Source organism: Argiope bruennichi, chromosome 6 (genome assembly GCF_947563725.1).
Source record: "Argiope bruennichi chromosome 6, qqArgBrue1.1, whole genome shotgun sequence".
Lineage (NCBI taxonomy): Eukaryota > Metazoa > Arthropoda > Arachnida > Araneae > Araneidae > Argiope > Argiope bruennichi.
This window is the reverse complement of record NC_079156.1, coordinates 86,637,212-86,661,453: the sequence shown is the minus strand read 5'-3', so window position 1 is coordinate 86,661,453 and position 24,242 is coordinate 86,637,212. Positions and strand designations below refer to the sequence as shown.

Here is a 24,242-nt window from a genome sequence, read left to right as displayed (position 1 = left end):
GTTGAATTTAAAAAATAAAGAAAGAATGTGTTATAAGTATTTTTATTATACACAAAAAAAATGACATTTAACATATACAAGATTTATTTATTTTATTTTTTTATAATATCATTTAGAAGATTTATCAAAGTAAAATAATTTCACATTTTAATGTAATTATATTCAAATAGTTAAATTAAATTATAAGAGTTATGTCTCAATATGGTTTAAATAATTTTAAATTGGACAAATACAACAAAAACAAATGCCTATTTTGTGAAATTGTTTATATTATATACATTTTGGAAAAATGAAAGTTCAGGTGTCATGTTTAAGGCACATTAAGTATACACTAAAGATGATTAAACATGGATAATAAGAAAGTGAATGACAGAATATAACATGAATTCACAGTCTTAATATCCTTATTCACAGTTCATTTGATAACATGAATATTGAAAATAATTATGAATAATGTACAATGTGAACTTTTTGAATGACCAATATGAATATTCTATTTACAAAATACGACCCCAATCAATTTTTATGGCATGAAAATTACACTAAAAGTGAACAATTCATCAAATATGGAAATGGATTCCTGAGAAATATCTAAAAATAATCCAAATATTCCTTCTTAAATAACTAATTTTAAAATAAATTCCTTACTTTTAGAAATTTTTTAAAATTCAAATAAATGAATGTTAATAAAATGTAATAAATCACCATTAATAGTTGCCATCTGACAGAATTTTTTTTTCTTATAAATGAACTAATTTTTTTCATAGTAAAGTTATAATGTAAGAAAATATTTCACACCATTATTATTTTTTAAAATGATGGATCATCCATAATCATTTAGATTTCAGCTTCACACCAGCATTCACTCAAACATAACAAAAAGAAGCATCAAAACCCAAAGTTAGCAGTTTCTGTTTCCCAGACACACAAATAGAACTGGCACTATAGTTGGACAGTTTAAAATGCAGGACTAGATGAAAGGTGTTAAACATGGAAGAATATAACATCCTGGTAGAGAAGGCAATCATTCAATTCAAATACCTTAAAAAAATAAAGTTACTTAAATTATAATAATTCAAATAAAATGAAAAAAAAAATGTTATCAAATTTGAAAATATAGAAAATTAATTATAGAAAGAAAGTTATATATAAAATAAGTTATGTAGTTAAGAAATTATAGAAAATAAGTCTATAGATATTAATATTTACACTGAAGAAGTTCAGAGTAATCAAATTATTTTGTTACTACTATTATGCTATTAATCAAACTACTTTTAATTAGTTATTGGAAGAACAGTCAGTTTATTTTTGCTTTTTAAAATAAATTCTGGCTTCTTTTTTTCAGCAATGGAAGCTGAGATAGATTTTTCTAGTAAATATATATATATATATATGAAATTTAGTATTATTATGATTCATGGTAACATGAGATTATTAAAAAATTCTGAATTTTTTTTTTATTTGATACCGCAAGTAATACATTTAATAGTTTAAAACAGTAAATAATTTGAAACTCACTTTGCACTCCAGTCAATTTTTCCAGGTATTGAGAAAACAGGATTTGAAGCTTGGCCATATGCTCTTGCACTCTTTTGTACTGGTGTTCCATTAATAGTTGGCTGAGAATTTCGCCGATCAAAGGAAACTGGGTAAGTGCTGTTGTTAAAATGGCCTGAAATAATTTTCTTTAATGAAACTTTCTTTGGAAAACAAGTATTATATGCAACAAACATATAGCATCATATATAAATATCTAGCCACAATAAAATATTTGATTTTAATATTACCATTCATTTTTAGTCTTGCAGAATCATTATATAAAACATTTCTTGAATTGTTTCCAGACATATATCTTGGCTTTGGAACATACTGCTGTTTACCAGAAAAGCGAGCAATCATATCTTGTGAGGACTGTCTTTCAACACTTAAAAAAAATCATAACTTGAATAAGAACATTATAAAAACTATTATAAAATTACAAATTCAATAGTTTCTACTTCCAAATATTATAAATTTTGGATTTTCTTGATTTTTCAATATTGGGTAAATAATTTTTATTGCTAGCAATAAAATATTAAATTATTGTATTGAGCCCATTTAAATAATAAATTATTTAATACATTCCCATACATGCATACAACAATATACAAAAATCTTTTATGCCATATACAGTAAAATTTCTTGCAAAAAGCAATATAAAAAAATTAATTATAAAAGTAAATTTAAATTCCACATTTAAGTTCATCAAAAAAAGTATGCAATAGCCTAACAATCTGGAAATGTATATAATGACTTTCTTATCCCTTAAAATAAAATAAGCAAGCAAATATTTAAAATTTTATATCAATACAAAAAAAAAAAAAAAAAAAAAAAACTGGATAATTACAATTGCCACAGTACAGCAATGAAGTGTTGATCCAACCAAATCCATTGTTAATGTTAAAAAAAAAACTGTGATTAACATGATATTGATTGGAAGGCTAGATATTCAACCATCCTAATATTTTCTGAATGCATTTTTATCCCATCATTTGGATTAGAAACTTTCTGAATGCAGGTGGATAGGTAGAAACAAAGTACTAGCAAGGCATTCATTCTGGAGAAGGTGCAATAAAATCTGCATGCAGTAACTATAAATAGGTGGCCTAAAGGATGGAAATAATAATAATAAAAAATGGATTGTTGCAGACAGCCAATATTCCTTTGGCTTGTTATAGATTGTGATTTCCAGCTTAAGAAATACATACTTTTTATGCGATAATGTAAAAAATCACATAATTAAAATGTATTTTAATTTTCTTTTCTGAAGAATAAATTTGATTGTATTATAACTAACTAATCTATGTGATTTTCAATATTACTCATTATTGATCACTCACTTAACTGTGGCACTATAACTATATATACTACAATGCTCATAAAATATGAACATTGATATTCAATAGATAGTGCATACTTCTTATTAGGCTTAGTAATATATTAAACAAATAGATAAAAAGTTTCACAAATTTATTAAAATAAAAAATTAAATTTAAATAAATTATTAACATGCTGATAAATTTTAAAATGTGCTGAAATGTGAAAATATATTAGCCTATTTCATTCAAAGATGATACTCAAAATGAATGTTATTATTACCATAAAATAAATAAATAAACATATAAAATTATTTTTCATTTCAGAGATTTTATTTATTTATTAACATTTATTGTCTCAGACGTCACATGGATTCTGCTAGTATTTGAATATAATCCATTAAAAATTATTTATGCATAAAAATTTCTAAATTTTGCTAAATACTTTTAAATTTAGTTAATTTTTTTTAATTATATCAAAAATATTAAACAACAGAAAGAATAGAAACACAAATTACACTTTTTCTCTATCCAAGTTGTTTTCAGAGTCAGAAGTTGGTATGTCATTTTCTTGAGACAAGTGATCTCCCCATCTTTTCCTGTATGCCGACTTTTCCTAATTAAAGAAATAGTTTTTTAACTGTAGTACAGACACTACACTTAATAATTTAAAAGTAAATAAAATGTTTACAAAAATATTTACTTAAATTTTAAATAATTAAAAAAAAAAGCAAAACTTATTGGCAGCAATTTTTTTAATCTTTTCACTAGGCTTCTTTCATGTATCTTAAAAACAGAATTCTGTAATCAATTTTACACTATCTTCCTGGCATGCTAGAGATTTGAAATCCTGCATACTTGTATTAATCAATGGTAATATACTGTTTAAATATTTTCAGAATTTAACTGCCAGTTAATCATTAATTTAATAAAAAAAAAAAATTCCTTAAGCATAGTGCAACTTGATAATGTTTTTGGAAACCTCAAGGTTAAAAAGTAGAAAATGTTTGTTGTTTAGTATATTAATAAAAGTGAGTTTTTGAAATGTGTTTTAAATTAAAATACAAATTAAGAATTATAGAATTAGTAATGATCTAGTCTCCCTCCCATAGAGTAATTTAATAACAATAAATAATGAAATGAAATATTTTATTACAGAACTTTTTTATTTCAATAAGATTGGTTAATTGAATGTGAGTTTTAATAGCAAAACAGCCAACCATGGCTAAACTGCGCCAGACGTATGGTTAAGATTTCAAATAGGAATCCACTTTAATATATATTCTTTTAACCCATTAAGAAAACAAAAATAAAATTTTAAAAAAAATACTATTCACTGAAGTGTCTTTTTACTTATTTTCTTTAAAAATATTTAAAATAAAATTGGAGAAAATGTTTATTTTAAACATTTAATTCTTTGTAGAACACATATGCCAATAAGACAATAAATTATTCAAAAATATTTAAATCATCAGATGAGATATTGAATTTAATTGCATGATTCAGACATAAAAAAATTAAAAACAATTAATTGCACAACTTGAAAATAAGTCCAAATAGCTGAGGAAAGAAACAATATCATTTTTAAACAGAAATTAGAGCAACAATTAAAAATTATTCAAAATAAATATATAAAATCTCAATTTAAAAAGCAATTCAAAACAATTTTACTTTATATTATGAATAAAAGACTATTTACATCAGAAGCTTTGATTTTAGGAATATTTTCTTGATAGGAATCTGGAAGATGACGATTGAATGCAGACACTCTGCGATTAGTCTGAGCCATCGGTTTCATGCCATTTTTAAAATAAGGATAACGAGCAGCCTTAAAATGATTGAAAAATCATAAATTAGAAATAACAGAACAAGTATCAAAATATAATAAAACAAATATAGCTTTATTGGGAAATTTAAAAAGAAAATTATTGATTAGAGTATTTAGTTTCTATATTTTTTATTTATTTCTAATATTTAATTCTATATTTATTTTCTATCTACATTCAATACTAAATATACATATAAAACAATATACATTCATACATCAATAAAATGATTGTTTATCACTTCTGTTTAATGTTGAACAGAACTTCATATTAAATTACACCTTGAGTACAGAAAATATTAAATGACATCAGCTACTATAAAAAATAAAACTAAATAACTAAACAAATTTTCTGTTTTCTTGTTAGTATTAGAAAGTTAGCTGTGTTCAGTATTCTATGAAAAATCTGCATTTTAAATTTAATTGACAGTGTCTGTAAAGTGTTTACATTGTTTTTTGGAGCATTTTTTTTCCAGATATGCAATTGTCAGAACTCTATAGATATTTGATTATTTCTATCAAGTATAAGGAAATTAAGAACCCATTTAAAAGATGTCAATTTTTTTCTAAGAAAAGAAAATAAATACAGAAAATTTAATAACTAATTTATTTTTATCTCTCCAGATTTATTATCCATAAACAAAAATGAAATTTACCATGCTTAAAATTATTTTTATTTCAGATTAATTGATTGAATTTATTCATTTTTATCCAGCATATGTGGCCCCAAACCCCATCAAACTATTCCTAGACTAAACTTAATGCAGAAATGCAAAGAAAAGCATTTTACTCTAACGATATTAAATGACACACAAAGAAAAGGCGAAAAAATAATAATAAAACATTCTTGAAAGTAATCATTATTTTCAGGTGTCAATCATTGCTTTTCACTTATTGCTATTTCAGAAATAAATTCTATATATTTTTTTAAAAATTAACATCTAGCATTAAAAAAAATCAGAATTGACTTTTTAATAAAAATTTAGAATTAATATAAAATGTAAGTATTAACAAAATAATCAAATAAGGAAACTAGGATGTATTGCTGTATGACTAACATGTAAAATGTTTCAATAAAAAATAATTGCCATAAAAAATGAACTCAATACCATAACTGCAGTAGGCCTTTTATCTGGATTCCACCGAATCAGGTCCTTCAGTAATGAACAACCCTCCTGACTAGCATTTCTTACAATGGACTGAATTGGCATTTCAACAAACTGAGGAAATTTAAAATTCATTTCAACAGCAAGGCGGTAACCTTCCGGCCAATCCCTCTGAAAAATGATTACGAAAAATTAAGAGAAATATTAGTAAGAAAGAATTGTAACATATTGAATTATTTCAATATGTCACAATAAAAGTTTTTTTATTCTTTCTAAATATTAAATGTAGTTTCAAATATGCTTTTACAATTTAAGAGAAATATTTAAATTCATACATTTTCATATTGTTTTAAATTTTTAAAAATCATATATACAAACTTATTTTAAAAAATTTATATTAAAAACATCAATTTTTCTCAAGTTACTTTGTGTCAATCACAATTTCAGATGGTATAGCTCTGAAATGGAATTTCTTACCTTATTCAAAAAGTTTTAATAGGAGACTTCATCATTTATTTTAAAATCATAATATACACTTAATATTAACATGTCCCAAAATTCAAATCTTTTCAAATTATAGGGTATGACATTTATGTATTTATGTCTAAATTAATTTTTAAAAAGTATAACAGAAGTTTCTAAAATAAATACAGAAACATACTTGATCAGGTGTTCCTAAAATGGAACATATTCGAAAAATTTGGTCTATCTCTGTCCGACCTGGAAACAATGGTTTGAGATTGTATAACTCGGCCATTATACATCCAACAGCCCACATATCAATAGGTGAATTATAATTTGTAGCTCTTAATAAAACTTCAGGAGCTCTATACCTATAATAGAGGAAATGGGCCTGATTATAGAAAGGGCAGAAAAAATCTTTGGAAACATTATGAAATGAAATTTAGTGAAGACTTTCATTACCAAAGGCATTTAATTTTTTTTCTCAATGAAGAAGCCATAAATAAAATTAATTGACCAAGAAATTTTTTTTCAATGTAGTGTAATAATAATAAGTATTTATATTGTGATAAATATTTAAGATTAATTAAGGCAAATATATTTTAGTAAACAAATTGGCTAAACATGAAATATCAAAATGCATTAATAATAATTGAGAAAAAAATGACATTTATCAAGAAAATACTTATGTATTTAGCTTTTTAAACAATGCTAAGACAATCTAGAATTTTAAAAAAATTCACAAATATTATAATAAATAAATAAGTATCATCATAATATAATATAATAAAAGTATATAATAAAAAAAATGTAATGTGTCATAAATTGTAAAATCAAAACTAACAAAATGTGAAAAATTACTTGTATAAATGTTTTATTATTAAGTGGGGGTTTTTTTTCAAAGAGAAGAGTATAATATTCACTATCCAATTTTTCTGGATAATATTAGGAAAACAAAATGTAAAAATTTTTTATGTGGTATATCGCATAAGAATAACACTATACAAACACTGAATTATTGGTTTATTTAAAAAAGTAAGATTAAATAAATTTTATATCCAAAAGGTATTTTTAATCAAAAATAAATAGATATTTTTATATAATTTTTGGATACAGAAGAATTTATACAAAAAAAAAAATCATTGATATAATTAAAACCTAATAGCAGTAAGATAGCCATCTAAATCCCAAAATCTGAAAAGACTTCACACAGATAAAAACCTTTACAATCTTATGAAAAAGTCAATGCGGAAAAGCTCTTTTAAATCCAAACTTTGAATTATCTGCTTTTTTGGAGATGCTAATTTCCAAAAAAATATGAGTAAATATTTTAGGATTTGTAACAAAGGAAAATTATTTCGATATCCAAGAGAATTTTTTAAAAAAATAGATGTTGTTCAATTATTCTTATGTGTCATTATAACTATTCTTAAATATTACCAAAAAAAATTTTTTTTGGCTTAAAACAAAACATGTTGAAATATTACGAACAGTTATTCCATAAAATGCAGTTCTGAATAGAAAGAAAAGGAAGCAATCTAAAACATGAACATTTCTAGCACATTTTAAAAGACAAGGATTATTAAATTCAACTATTTTTATTGAGACCTATTACAAAACTAATAATTAATATGAATTTGTATTTGTGTTGGCATTCTACATATCAAACAAATTAACTACACCCACCAAATTTGGCACATATGTGGGCTTAGAATTAGTTAGAATATGCACCTCAGAATGATTTTTTTCATACATTTTAATTAATTAAAAATTAAACTAAATTTTGACATTTTTCTGCATTAGTTTTCAAAAACATTATTGTACAAAAATAAATTTTATACCATATATATATATATATATATATATATATATCAATTGATTACACTGTCAAACAATTTTTAATTGCTTCACGAAATATTTAATCACTTAATTTTCTTCCAATAAGACAGAAGAATTCTATTCAATATCTGTGTAGTTTACAGGATGGATAAAAAAATAAAATTAGAATACTGTGAGATTTAGAAAATAGAATTTTGTTTTTAATAGCATTATGATGTTATGGAAATCATCTCCAGTTGCAAGATTCACATATACAATAAAGAGAACTTAATATAATTAGAATTACACTGTTTTAATTTCTGTCAATTTGACAGAATCATAGGCATGAGGTTATATCTAAATTATTTATCTCAAATTAATTATAATCAATATTCCTGACAAACTAGCTGGTTGCATGTGACAATTAGTGATAAAAAAAACTTCACATACCATCTAGTGGATACATAATCAGTATATGGAGGTCTGGATCTTATCTCCCGTGCAAGGCCAAAATCCGCAATTTTTATCAAATCTGGTCCCATACATAATAAATTTTCAGGCTTAATATCTCTATGGAAAAAACCATGTTTATGCATAAAGGCTAATCCTTGTAAGATTTGAAAAAGTATGTTTTTTATCACATTTTCAGGAAATGGACTGTCCCTAAAAAACAAACACAGAAAAAAGTCAAGAAGTGAAGTTAAGCAAATTAAATTTGCTAATATTCATGGCATGATTAATTTTTTAAAAATACATGAAGAGAATTACCATAGTAAATAAGTGTATATAAAAAGAGATTCAAGGTTTTTACATATTAACAGTTAATCATACACTAATATAATCATGAAATTTATATAGTTTTTAATATAAAAAATAAGACAGCTTAAGGTGAATTACTACAAACCTACTCAGGCAATGAGTGTTGTAAAAAATTGAATGCAATTATCTCAATAAATTGAAAAAGTAAACAACTTAATCATTATTGTACCATAGACAAGTTTCTTCTTCACTTCATTATACAGCATTAAACCAATATATGATTCATAAATAATTGGAATGGATTTAAATAATTATTAAAGAACTAAAAATGAAAATATAATTACCTGCTTTTGATCAATTGATATAAATTTTCTTTCATGTATTCAAACACAAAATAAAGCGTGTTATCTTCACGGATGACTTCTTTTAATTTGACTAGATTAGCATGACTTAGTTTCTGTAAAGACTAGGGGAGAAAATTGCACTAAATGATGATTTATGAAATAAAACATAATAGGAATTAAAATGCAAGTTTTAAAACTAAATATAACTCTTTTCAAATAACTCAAAATCTTAGAGACATTCAAAAATACATACTTTCACTTCACGTAGATTCATACATTCTTCCCAGGAATGGTATTTCTTTTTCATTCTACAAGAAATTTATTACATTAAAATACACAACCTCATATTTAAAAGTTTGATGGAGAGTTCATTTCATAACCTTAAGTGAGATATTTTTTTACAAACTTATACCAAAAATTTATACAGAATAGGCTAATGGGCATTATTTAGTTAAACCGAATTATTTTTTTAAAATTATAAATGCATTCACACAATAAAACTTAGCAACTAATAGCAAACTTAAAACTAAATATTTTAAAAAAATCACCAGAGAAATTTAAAAAATTGTACATTTAAATTCTTTATTTAATTCAATTAATCTTAAATATTATTTTAAAATAATCACTCTCGCACTTGCAATCATTATCATGCAATTATGATATAAAGTTTTATAATTGTTGCAACTATATAGCCTTATTTCCATACTTTGCATGAAAAGAACTGATGTCTTTATGTATTAAGGTTGAATTATGGTTTTTTTTTGTTCCTTTAGCAGGAGTAATAAAGGAAATATATATATAGGCTAATATGCTTGATATGTTTGTCATAACAATCTGATTTTTTGTTCAAGCTTGAAAGGTTTTTTTTTCTCTTTCCCCCACATTAAGAAGTCCATTATAATAAATTGAAAAAAGACAAAAAGAAAAAAAATGCTTTCACTCAAAACAGATAAAATGTAAGTTTCCACTTTTTCATCAGGATTCATAAAAATAATAATTTCCACATGGACTGTGCAAGAATAAAAATTATATTCACTAACACATCTAAATAGATAAAAACTTGTTACTATTTTTAACTGTAGTTTAATAATCACTAGTGTTCTAAACTGTTTCGAAATAAAATAATTCTTAACATAACAACAAATTTTGAGGATTTTAATGAGTTCTGAACACAAATGCATAACATATATTTACGATCTTTATTTTTTATTGTTTACTAAGATTCAAATGCTCAAGAGCTGCATTTTTTTTTTAAATGTAAAGGCAAAAATTTGCCTTTTATTAAAGATAACTCTTTATGATTTGAAACTAAAAATTTCATTTGTTTTTAATGATATTGATTAAGGTTAATTTAAAAGCAACAATAAGAAAGTTGCTTCATTAAATTAATCATTATACTAGAAGGAAAAATGTCCATCCAAGACAGAACATGTTTATTTATATTGTCTCATAATGCATTACAGTGTCTCAATGTGAATACAGATATGTGACAATATAATATGCCTTTAACAAAAGATGTAATGAAATCCATGTATATAATGAATAAATAATTATTTACTAAAAGGCTACACTTTTATGCCTATTTTATAAACTAGGCATAGTTTCATACAGATATTCAAAACATATAATACAGCATAATTCTAAACATATTTTCAATATTACTTTTTTTAATAAATAACTTTTGGTATAAACTTTTTTTCCTAAAAACACACACAAAAAAAAAAATGACAGTGAAAGTATAAAAATGTTATTATATTGTTCAAAAATAATGCTTAAAAATCTAAGAGAAAACCATGCTTCGAAATTCTCCTATACCATTCTTAGAATGGGGAGTATTTAGGTGAGCATTTAATTAAAAAAAAAGGACACTTTTTTAATATTCCTCTACCTGACAATTTAATTACTCTCATTTTCTTCTAAATAATATGCTGAATATATCAAAATTGCTCTGAACAAAAATTTTTCATGCCTACATATGTTTTGAGTAAATCCAATTTAGGATCCCTAAACTAGTAAAAAATGTACAAATTGCCATAGAGGTGGTAAAATGTTTTATATTTTTTTTATTTGATAGTTTACAAGGATTAAGCATTCTAGTATGATACAATAAAATGACGCTTCTCAGATTTCTTTATTATGTTTTAACACATAAAACGATCTAACAATAAGGAAAAGGTTGCATATGTATATACAACTTTGAAAATAGGAAACTTTTTGCTAAATAAAAATGTAAAATTCAAAAAATCTTTACTGGCAAATCTGAAGTTGGAAAAGAAAAGTCAATGAAAAGAAACCAAAATTAGAATTTCTTATATTGGAGCTGCTGAGCACTTTTGTAGGCAGATTGGTAAACTAAAAGTAAAGCTATCAAACAGATGTCATCAAATTATTGTGATATATCTAGGTATGCAAATGCACTAAAACAGATGATAGATACAAACGTCAGTCAATTTGACAGACAGATATATCAAATTGAACATATATGACATATCCAGATGCTATGTTAAAGAGTAAATTAATATAACTTTAAAAAAAATCCCAATAAAGTTGAAAATCCTACAGCATATATTTTGAAAAATTCTTAAATGCATGTAAGAAGACAGTTTCTGATAATCCAGACACATAGAAAACAGCTTTTAATTATGTGCTTCATATAAACTATTAAAGTAATAGTTGTTCTAAATATTTAATAAGAAAGTCCTTGCTTTCCAAATTTGACTATTCATATTTACTTCCATTTCATTATACTCATACAATCTAAAGAAGATAACATTTAGATAATTCTCTAAAACTACATTCATACAAAAATATAATGTACTTTTGGAATCGGATCACAAATACAATTAAAAAAATTATACAAAAACAAAACAACTCTTTTAATACAGTTTAACTAAAATGGCAATTCATTTATTATTTAAAAAAAAAAAAAAAAAACTTTCTAACTTTTTTATTAAGTATTATTATTATTATTTTAGTGAAAAAACCCTGAAGTCTAAAATTGAGAACAAGGTAAAAAAATTAGCATTTTTCACTGCTATTAGTGTTTAGTTTATCTAGAAAGTCTGTAAAAATGCAAAACATTTTATTTCTGGACATCAATGAGAATTCCTCCAGAAAGTATAAATTATATAAAAACCATACATATGATATATAATGCTAGTAAAATTCATAAATAAATTTTAGTTTTCATAAAAAAAAAGTAATGTGCAACAGCAAGAGAATAAAAAAAGTGCAAAAGCATGCAGCAGATTTACCTTTTAATGGCAACTCTTTCACCTGAGTCCAAATTATGTGCAAGCAACACAGTACCATAAGTGCCATTACCCAAGGTCTCCAAAAACTTGTATCGTTTAGCCATAATTCCCATGATGTCTAATAGTGCAATAACTTAAAGCATTTCTCTATAAATCTGCATGCAAAGCTAAGAATGGCTTAGATGATAATACAGCATAAAACTTCAATGAGCACCTGAGTAATAAGTGCAAGTAGAAATTAAATGTGCATATATAAAACATTAATGCTGATAAAGTGTAGCAATAAAATAATTTCCTGATTTATAAGAGTGAAATAATACACAGCTATAAGAGAAATATTTTATTAAAAATCCACTATGATCTACATTTACCTAACAGTTGGGATGATCAGATGAAAATAAAATCCATTATTTCTTAGATTGTTTCTTGTTATACATGCTAATCATATTTTGGAAAAGTATGCATAAATCAGTAAAACATTTTAAGAATTGTAACAGAATATTTATAATAATGACACCATTTAAAACTTTACAAAATTATCAATGCATAATTCTTATGATTTAAAGCGATTATACTTATTTTCATTAAAATTTTAGGATGTTTTCTAGATGTAATATTTTATAGAATGTTTAATTTTCTTTGTGAATGATAGAATAAGTAAAATCTAGATATTTCAAGCTTCTTAGATCATTAACTTTTTCATCTTTCAGAAAATGTTTAACTTAAGAACATTGAAAAATATACCAAACATTGCTTTTCATCTATCTTTAGAAGAAAATCGGATATTGTGATCACCATTTTCCAAGTAAAAGTTCCTTTAAAATAAAAACAGCCAAGGTAGCATTTTTAAAAAACATTATTTGACATATGATGATTTTAGGCTGTAGATGGCCGTTTTGCCCCAAACACTGACCTGCTATCTTTCAGAAACATTAATAGCTATTTTCTATGTCATTACCAGTCATAACAATTTATTTGTATTAAATTAAGGTTAGGGTTAATTTAATATCATTGTATCAAATTGCATCTTGCACCAAAAATCTGCAATACATTAGCTATTAACATATCAAACTGCATCTACAAATTAATTTGAATCCACCCATTATGAAGTGTAAGTAAATCATTCAATGTTGAGTTTTAATGAGAATGATCAATTAATTTTATGGCAGATTTGCAAAATAACTGTAATGTCAACTTTCAATAAAAAATGGCTTATCCTAAACTAAGAAAAAATTCAAATATTTGCAACCAACAGGGAAATATCTTCCAAATTTTTAAAGTTCTTTCTTCTTATTTTTAATAATTCACACTGTTATGGAGGCTTTAATGTTCTTATGTTAAGCTTGACACAAAAATACACATGGCTCTTATCAATTTTTCACCTTAAAAGATGACTAAAGATGGAAAAGAAAATGGCCATCCATTCTATTAAAAGAGAAACTAAAAATATTGAGATTACTCCTTTTATGATAAAATTATTTTACTAATTCTAAATTTATATTCATAATTAAAAGAAATAAAATTCTGCTAAGCTTTAAAAAAATAAAAGAAAGCTCAGCAAAATGTTTGTGGCTAAATAACTAGAGAAAGAAAGAATAATAAAAAATAGATGTTATAATTTTAAAAAGAGGTTCAACTGCAGAGTACATAAAATCTGTAAATTTAACAATCATATATACTATTAAAAAGTTAAAAAAAAAATGTTTTTTTAACTGTAAAAAAGTATTCTTATATCAGATATCAAAAAGATGAAGAAAGATATAACATTTGCTCATAATTAATTAAGAAAACATAACATTCATTTCCACACACCTCAGAGTAAAGAACTTTTGAAATTTTTAAACTACCGAATAAAATCTTTTCAAATATTAGATCCTCGACAATATATATATATATATTCTTTCTCCTCTAACTCCTGGTAATGATTTTTTATTATACTAAAATAGTATTAAAAAATAAACTTACCGCTTAATTGCAACTTTTTCACCAGTATCCAATCTCTGTCCAAGCATTACACTTCCATAAGTTCCATCTCCAAGTTGACTTAACGTCACATACCTATTCATACCAGACACGGCTGGAGGTGTTATCAGCTGAGGATGCCCAGGTTTGATTGTGGCTAACATCAGGAATTTTCACAGAACTACAATGATTTAAATCCATTAATTAAAAAAAAAACATTTTAAATCAATGGGATTGATCTATCTCACAGTTTCTTAAAAGTTTTATCCTAATAAATATTTCCTAAAGTTTTTTTTTTTAAATCTCCACTTCATTTTTGTCATGAAAATTTTGCATTTTACTTTGATATCAGTTAATAAAATTGGGAAATATTATCAAAATAAATCTTTAGTTAATGATAATAAAAAGAATATTAAATTAAAGCTTATTATACACATTTTATTAAAATATTTTGAATTAAAATGGTTTTTTATATCCTTCTTGTTTGTTTGTTTGTTTGTTTATCAATGTTGAAAAAAAATCTGAAAATAAAAAGTAATATAAAAGTTTTCAATATCTCAATATTTTTATATGCCACCTCAAATATTCAAAGGCCCTGATGTACCAATTAGTAATTGGTCATCAGGTTCATAGATTTTTAACTCTTAGATTGCAACTTCATGAAATCTAAGACATCGTAAAGCTGAAATTTTAGCAGCGAAATAGGAAAGTGCTTGCTCTCATGTTCCAGGTTATTGGAAAACAACATCTGAAGTTCTTTTATACCATTGTGGGGTTAAACATTTTTTATTTGTTAGTTTCCTTTCTTTAACAATAAAGCTATTTATAACATATGCCATGATATATATGCTATCAATCTGGTTAATGAAGTGAAAAGAGTGAAATCTTAACAGCTTACAAGTATGTTGTCCGTATTACCCTCTAAAAAAAGGCACTAGAAGTACTTATTTTATTTATTTTGTACAGTACTTATTTTGTTCTCAAAGAGAAGATTAAAAGCATTACATTTGGAAAAGCTGTTATTAAATAATAATTTTTATTATACCATTTAAATTAGTGAAAAAAAGCTTTTGGGAATTACTCTCCTTTTCCTCTCCCCAGCTTCCAAAAACATTCATTTATTGATTTCAATTTAATCTTCACTGGACAATCTCTTTAAGTAATAAATTTTAACAAAGTAAAATTAACTGTATATCACTTTTCAATATCATGTAAAAATAATTTTCAATTAAACTTCAAAAACAATTGCAAACCTTTTTTAACATGATCTAAATATAATTTAACTATATGATTTTACATTTTTTACAGCAATAAAGCAACCTGTTTATTTTATATAAATTATGAAACAATATGATACTTTAAAAAAGTAATTGATTAGGAATAATGTTAAGATAATGTTCTAAAATATAAGCAATACTTGACTTTTTCTTTTGCATTTGAATTAGCTCAAGTGTATGGTTCTTGCAAATTAAATGAAGGCACATAGTTAAATTACTACAAAATTACCACAAATCTTGCAGTGTCAGAGAACTCTTGAAAAGCATTCAAACCTTGATTGATGACTGCCATAAACTTTTACTCTTAATTCTTTTATGACTGACTAGGCTCAACCTGCTATGCAATTTCAATACTGGCATCACGATTATTGTTTCAAACAACGGGTACAGATATAAAATGAAAACATCCTTGGTGATAATATGTTTTATCTCCATTTAAAACAGAAGCAGCGTCTCAGGATAGAATTAACATGACCAGATGGGATGGGTCAGTAATGAAAGAATTAAGCAAATTTATTGCATTTACATTATCTTTCTAAACATAGTTTAATTTTGACAATATTTTATCTTTGAAACAAGATTTCTCATTGCTCTTTATAGTAGATGGGCTGGGTCAGTAAATACATATATATAAAGTTAGATTTTTTCTTCTTTTTTAAAAAACTATAATATGTAAGGAATTTGTATAGATACTGAAAGACATCTAATCACATGCTGTCTTCTTTTTCATAAATAAAACACTTTTTAGCAAAAAAAAAAAAAAAAAAAAAATCTGAAAAAGATACAATTAAAGTAGGAACAAAAGAATAATACCTTTCTTTTAACAACAGATTAAAACTGCAATTTAAAAGTCATATTTACATTTTTTTTTTAAATTATAGTTTCTTCATGATTCAATTAATACATGTGATTCTTAACATTAAACCAATAGCATATTATTAGGTTTCCAGAGAAGTTCAAAAACTATTTCAAAATCTTGGATTAGAATTTTATCAGATTCCATGTAAAGCTATAAATTTTATTGTTTTAATGTTTTTATGGCACCAATGATATTTTCATCTAATAAATTTAAATGCTTTTTAATAAAATTTTCACATATATTTTTTTCTTTCTTCTTTGGTATAATTTCTAATTTAAATTGAAAGCACCAAAATACTTCTTTATTTTTTTTTTATCTCTTTATACTCGTATGAGTTAAACAATAGGCAAATAAAAGCTTTTAAGAATATGTTAAAAAAATTCCTTAATCTCTAATCTTTGAAAATCCCTCCCCCCACCAAAAAAAGTAGTAAAAATAATCTTGTATTCATAAATATAGAATTTAAAGATAATTATTTTTATTTAAATTAATATTAAATAGAAGATGTTTTTTATGCTTAAATAATTTTAGATTTACATAAAAAAAAATGTGTGAAAGAGATATATGCATAAATAAGATTGGGGTGGGGGATATAAGAAATAATATACAGGTTAATAATAGTTTATTACATAGGTTAGAAATTTACTACTAATAGGTAAGTTAATAATTTACTACATATGTTGTCGATAAACAATATATGAAATGTACAATAGCTTCGCTGTTAGGTGAAATACATAACATTTTCACATACTAGAATTTATACAAAAGAAAAAGCTGAAAAAAAATAATTTGAAATTTTTATAAAACTTAATTTTAAATCAAATTTACATGAGTTCTGAAAAAAAAATCATATGACCTACTCAAATAAACTGTATAAAACCCTACAATGGAAAAAAATTAATTTCAATAACTGAAAATTGTTTGTACTCAACAATTTAACTTGAATTAATTAAATAGCATTTAGGATTTGGATAAATAATTCAAAATGTAGACATGATGATCCTAATATTAGACATTTCATTTTTATTAAGTCTAACATAAATAAAGGTAAAATGGAATAATAAGGATAAAATATTATTAAAGTATATAAAAAAAATTGTGGTTTTGAAAACAAACTGAAAAATGTAGAAAGATTAAAAAATAGGTTTAAATATAAAATTCTGACACCAGAATTTTATATTTAAGCATATTCTTGGTTGATATTCATACTCTGATTTTGATATCAATAACCAGTTTCTTCAACCAATATATCTAATCTTTAAAATTATGTTTATTATATATTATTATTAATCATATTTTTAATAACAGAAATGACAAATTATATCCATAATTCCCCCATAATATTTAACAAAAAAAAATTCTGCAATTATCATTGTAATAAAAATATTTTAAAAAATAAAAAATTAATTCGAAAAAGATATAACTAAATATTGTGAAAATTTCACTAAATTTAACCAAAATTATACGATCCAGAACAAATTAATTTTAATTTGAAAATTATCAAAAACTAACATATTTGGAATATATAAAATAAACAAAATAACCTCAGTTTCATTATCGCAATGTATCACGAAAAGATAATTTTTACAAATCATATATCAAACAAAAATATTACATCATCACAGTTAATAAACATGCACGCAATTTAAAACAACAAATAGTGGAATTTGACCTAGGCCTAGTATCAAAGCCACGCTCATCAGTTAAAAAAATTGGCACTTACTTCTGATTTTTTACGGGAAGTAACATTTATTCCTCACCATATTGTTGTTTACTAAAAATAAAACTACCTTAAGCGATTTAAATCGCTAACTAGGTAGACTAAGATGGGAAAACATTTGAGAAAATATGATTAGCAAGTTAGGATGACGTTACAGTGCCTTTGTATCAGTCGGCCCCATCAAATCTGGCAGGCGTCAAGTAACCATAGCAACCACGAGTGTTTAGTTTTGCGAATCCTGCATGGCTGCTTCTCCATAAAGATTGACTGCAAATCGCAACAGCTCTGTCAAAAAAACAACGTGAAGCTGCTAAAAATAAATGTAGCATAGAAAGATGAAACCATTTCGCGTTCCAAAATGAAAATTTCGCAGCTTCGCTTCTAATTATCACTTTCGATTGTTACTCATTTATCCATAAACAAACTAAATGCACAGCAAAATGGAATATTTTCATCTAATTTCATTTGCAATTCATTATTTTATTAATTTGGAATTTCTTATTTCAAATTCCTTTAAGAAAATTATTTCTTCAACTGCTTTAAATAAATGTCGAATAATTTTCAATGTACTAAAGACCAGAATAGTCATATCGGGATTTTTCTTTTTTTTCAGTTGCTAATTAAATTTTTGATTTTGATAAAAGGCTCACTTTATATAAATTTTTAAAAAAATAAGATTTTTTTTTTTATTTTTGCAAAAAAAAAAAAAAAAAAAAAATTCTTAAATTATATATTTATTTTTATTCTTGCAATACCTATATTAAAAATTTTGTTGTTGTTGTTAACTAATTTTATTACTTATTTTTTTTTAAAGTCATTATGTTTTATTTATCAATTTATTCATATTTCTTATATAATTACAAGCAAATACATCGAAATTTATCTTAACATTTCATGTAAAAGACTCACATTTTAACAAGTCTCTAATGTGCGAATACGCGAGTTTTGATGCGGTGTCTGGGCATTAGATTCGCTAAAATTTTATTATCTTTTAGAAAAATAGAACTTTCTTTTATTGCTATTTTTCTTTTTTAAATTTCTTATAATCTGTAGATAATCAATGAAATAATGGGGAAACGGTAAAAGGAAGAGAAGAAAACCACAAGCAGAATAAGAAGTTGCGGAATTTACTTTGGGCGCAAACAGATTTAAAGTTTCGATTTGTTATTTCTAAAGAAAAATATATTCTTTAATCTTATTTTCATCTTGTGCAAAATTTCAGGAATGTATGGAATATCAATTCAAAGTAATATTAATTGAGAATGTGAAAGATCAATTATTAAAGGCAAATACAATGAAAATTCTACAAATGCTAAAAAATTCAATAAAATTCCTTTTATTCTATGCTAGAAATAGTGTAAGAAATAGTCTATTTCTTTAAAAAAATTAATTTATTGCAATAATAAGAAAATTTTAATATAACAACCTGTTAAAATGTTATTTTTATTATATTAGCAATCATTAGATACTTTTCAATGTTAAAAAGTTAACTAGAATTAATATAATAAAAACAATTATTTAGCAAATTTTGACTATGTTTTTCTATTATTGCAGCAAATATAAAATTAAAAAGAAAGTTTAAAAAAGGAAAGAAAATATAGGAAGTTAATGTATTTGTTCAGTTTATTAAGCTCACTTCTTAAAAATGTTTCTTGATCATCCATTTATATCATAGAAATTGTAAAAAACAATATTTAATGCATAGACAATTTATAAATTCTTGATTCGCGAATATTCATTTAGACGATAGAGTAAATATATATAATAAGAATAATTTATTACTAAATTATATCCAATACTATCCTAGCACACACAACATACCTAATTCATCAAATTTATCGGTTGATTTGCAAAATCAACTAAAATATAAATTTTAAATTTCAACTTTATGGAATAAAATATTTATGAGAACTAAACTATAAGCGATTATAACTGCTTTCTGCATTATTTTTCTACTTCAAATCAACAGTTCCACTGATGCAATTTAGGCAACTGTTTTGATAAAATCTCAGCAATTTTTAGATATCGATAAAAGAAATCAACTGCGTTTAAAACAATTTTAATCAAATTATTGAAATTGTTTAATGTGTAGTCAAACAAGTTCATTCTTTGAGAATGTAGTAGTATATAATATATTGTTACTTACTTTAAACAGCATAAGGGCTATTAGTCCTTTGCAAAATATTTGGTTGATGATAAGTACATGTTCTCCAGCTGTAACTGTAAACAATGTGTTTTCTAAAAAAAATGAATCCATAAATCAAATTTACGCCATTGTAACCCACGATACCTATTTCAGGAGCGAAAAATTTGACAGAATTTAATTACAATACTGGTTCAATCTAGACGATGGTCCAAATTCAACGATTCTCCTTTATAGGTTAAGTATCTTGGTACAGCAACAATTTGTTCAAATTATACATAATTTACGACAGGAATAAGAAAATTGAAGTGAGACAAAATTCACAAAGTTAACGAAATCTATATAGGGACCATCAGGCATTGAAGGCACTTAAAGGCTCTTTGAACAATAAAAAATGACATAACTTAGTGGATTAGCAGATTCACAATGAACGGAGTTCAATCAGGATCACATGATGCACATTACAGACTGCATAAATTTAATTTCGGAATCCGTTGCTCATTCTTGCAGAAAAAAGCAATTGCATGATTGTCTAAGATAATATAAGATGATACACAATTAGATGTTAGATGCCATGCGCGATTATTTTAGCCATAAAACTAAACCGTAATGTAAATTAGATCCATCAAAATAATGATTATCAATGCATCGAAGCTAGAATTTATCACATATATGTTAATGCCTCTCTAATTTGATCAGTTTGATGTTTTCATTTCAAAAGTTTCTGAACTTTCTGCCACTTTGCTTAACAATTCTACAGAGCTAGGATGCTGGTTTTCGAAAACGCACTTGATAAAAACGGGTTTTTGAATATTCATTCAACTGATGCGGGATAGGAGGAGTGCTGGAGATTCCCTTTCCAAGGTAAAAGGGGTAAAAGTTCTCAAAACATTTACACGAACTGCCGCCCGCATATTTTTTTCACTCATCCGAAAAATTCTGTCTGAAAGCAATTAAAACATGCTAAGTAGAGTTAAAAACCGAAATTGTATACGATGACAAAGAATATCTCCTTAAAAACATATTTTAGCAGTTACGTGACCGAATAAAAGTAACTTTTGAAAAACTTTTAAAACTTCGATTTATTTCACACGGGAGGCATAATTTATGTACAAAGAATAAGTGGTAAGAAATACGTCAATCTACATCGCGACAGAACAGCAGAAGAGACCAACATTTTACAATGAGATTTGAATGGGATTTCTTTGGCACGTGTAGTCTTAGGAAAGGGAAATTTAAATATCTTTAAAAGAATGTTGTAAGCCTTAGGGATTCAGTTTTTTATCCCTTTACTTGGAGCTTGAGAAAATGCTGAAATCATCAGTTTTCTAGACAAGGTGTTAAAAATAATTAAGTAAAAAGTGAGAAATGGATCAGAAAATAAGAGAACATTTTAGAATGAAGTTAACACTGGCTAATTTAAGATAAAAGTTTGGAAATAAATTAAGATTTAAATTAGATTTTAAAATAGCCTTACACACATAGAGATTTTGAGCAAAATCCATTCAAAGGAAATCTATCTGCCCGACTGTTTGAATAAAAGCTAATAGGATAATTACAAAATGAAGAAAGCTAGATGAATAAAATTTGGTACACAGATTTAAGATCTAAAACGTAGATATTTATCAAATTTACAATCAAATCCGTCAAGAGGTTTACTTTTTATCAGTATGTAATTTTACAAACATGTAAACTCGACAACTGAAAAACGCAATAGTTTAAATATAAATTTTGCTTGCGAATTTTATAGTTCTGTGCCAAATTTTGTTTTTATTCTTGAAAGCAAATAGTCTACAATTTCTACTTTCGGTTATCTACTGCTTAATGCCAGGGATTAATTGGCAAAAAAAATCGGCTAGAATCAGTAAAAACGTCAAAGGTCATAAAAAAATATCCAACATTTTGTAACTATTGCCAATGCCATGCAGGTCATTCGGACCCTTAGCCAAGGTCCTCAATTTTATGCGGTGGGAGATAAACAAGTATACAAGAAAGTTTTTGGGTGACCATTCCGGATGATTTGCCAAGTACGCAGACAGAAAGTATAAATACGTCCCCCAAAATTCCATATCTTTAGATGAATTTCAATCTTTTAATCGCCCTTTCCCTAGGTCAGAAATAAAGATAATGTTGGAGTTATGTTTGTTAATCTATCGCTTCAAATTATGATAACTTAAAAATAAAACGACCTGAATTTAGAGGGTTATTTTTACTTAAGCTGCAGATTTCCACAAAGCTTTAAACCAAATCCGGATATTACCAAGTGGTAAATTGTCTGTATATCGTATGTTTGGGAACAAGATAACTCGAAATATCTACAGGCTAGATAAATGAAATTTATCACCAATATTGAAACTTGCCCACAAACTTTAAATATGTAGCAGATTTATCAATAAATCCATCAATAAGAAATACTTCCTCAAAATGTTTACTTTTATCACATGCTACAAAATTACATAGACTAGCATCAAATAGTATTTAGGCAAGAAATTAGTTGAGAAAGATTTTTTAAAAATGATTTTATTTTAACCACTTTCTCCATCTTATACAAATAAAAGTACCATTTAAATAGATTTAATATGATTAAATTGTAGTTAGAATTAAAATGAAACACTGTTAGTACGGCGGGTTTAAGTATGTTGAGATCTTAAGCTGCGCATGAGAGTGCTCTCTTTTAATGAAATTGTTAATTCAATTTCACATTTCACCATGTTTTTAATACGTTAATTATTTGTTTCGGAATAATATTCTCCATTCTAATAATTTATTGAAAACGTATTTGTAGTCATCTATTAATTATGACTCCAAACTGTCAGGCATCCATCTTTGTATACAATATAATGAAAGCAGATGTTTGTATATATTCTAATAACTAATTGGACAGGATGAAATATACAAGAAACCCAACGAATTATACTTAAAAAATAATTCATATTATTCAGATATTTTCTCATTCATAGAATCTGTTTTTTTAGTAAGTTATTTGATTGACAACTAGGAAGACAAGAATTTTTCCCTGACCTGCTTGCACTCCTCTTCAATTTAGCGCTCTAGACAGCTATCTAGAATCTACCTAGAAGGAAATTCATCACTGCATGTTGGCATCACCAAAATATACCTTTTCAATAGATGGAGTAGTATACATTATACATATTATTTTGAGATTTTTATTTTAAAATCTTAATGAATAAATTATAAATCTCTAATGTTACTACTCCTTTTTTGCTTCATATAAAAATAAAGCGGTTATATAAATTATTTGTCCTTCTTTTAGAAATTTATGACTCAAAAATATTCACAAAAGGTTTATTTCTGTGACATTTCCCACGGACATATAGTTTTATCTGCATCACAACTGCATATTCTGACCTTTTCCAGAGCTTCATAAACCCAAGTCACGTTACCTGCACCTAAACGTTTATAACTACTTAAATTAACGCTGCCTTTTAGTTCTGCAGCTGCTATTTACGCTTTGTTGTATGGAGACAGCTCTCGAGCGTGAATTTAGAGTTTTTTGGCCTCAAGGTCAGGTGATTCGATCGGCTTAAAAGAGCAGCCGATTCTCGTCTGCGGAAAGACAAACGATAATCAAATATAAATGTTGGCAGCATTCCGGGAGGTGTATCAGTAGTACATCGGTCGATAGGTTAGCAGCGGAAGCAGTTAATGAGTTTCCTGCTGTGGAAATAGAGCAAAACAGCACGAATTACGAATTCTTCGGTGGGTGGTGTTTTTATTTTGACATTAATCACATGTTCTTGATATATAGAATATCTTTAATCAAATGTACTGCCATATTCGTGATTAATTTTGAATTCGAAAAGTCAAAATAGAAATAAAATTTCAAGAAAGTAAAAC

General features: G+C 25.5%; 1 protein-coding gene across 3 annotated transcripts; it reads right to left on the bottom strand.

Annotated features, from left to right (window-relative positions):
• Positions 1-194: 194 nt before the first annotated feature.
• Positions 195-18,439, bottom strand: LOC129972500 (serine/threonine-protein kinase ICK-like). Of its 3 annotated transcripts, none has more exons than XM_056086651.1 (12): positions 18,245-18,439; positions 14,389-14,566; positions 9,423-9,477; positions 9,170-9,291; positions 8,517-8,729; positions 6,448-6,619; positions 5,790-5,957; positions 4,555-4,683; positions 3,374-3,471; positions 1,788-1,924; positions 1,519-1,672; positions 195-1,041 (listed from the first exon to the last, which is right to left on the bottom strand). In XM_056086651.1, exons 2-12 carry the CDS (start codon positions 14,547-14,549, stop codon positions 1,029-1,031), a joined length of 1,422 nt encoding a protein of 473 aa, XP_055942626.1. In that variant the 5' UTR covers positions 14,550-14,566; positions 18,245-18,439; the 3' UTR covers positions 195-1,028. The 3 variants fall into 3 exon arrangements, with proteins under 3 accessions (XP_055942626.1, XP_055942627.1, XP_055942628.1); XM_056086652.1 differs by lacking the exon at positions 18,245-18,439 and adding an exon at positions 18,066-18,197; XM_056086653.1 differs by lacking the exon at positions 18,245-18,439 and adding an exon at positions 12,424-12,637 and having other exon boundaries at positions 14,389-14,527.
• Positions 18,440-24,242: the final 5,803 nt, after the last annotated feature.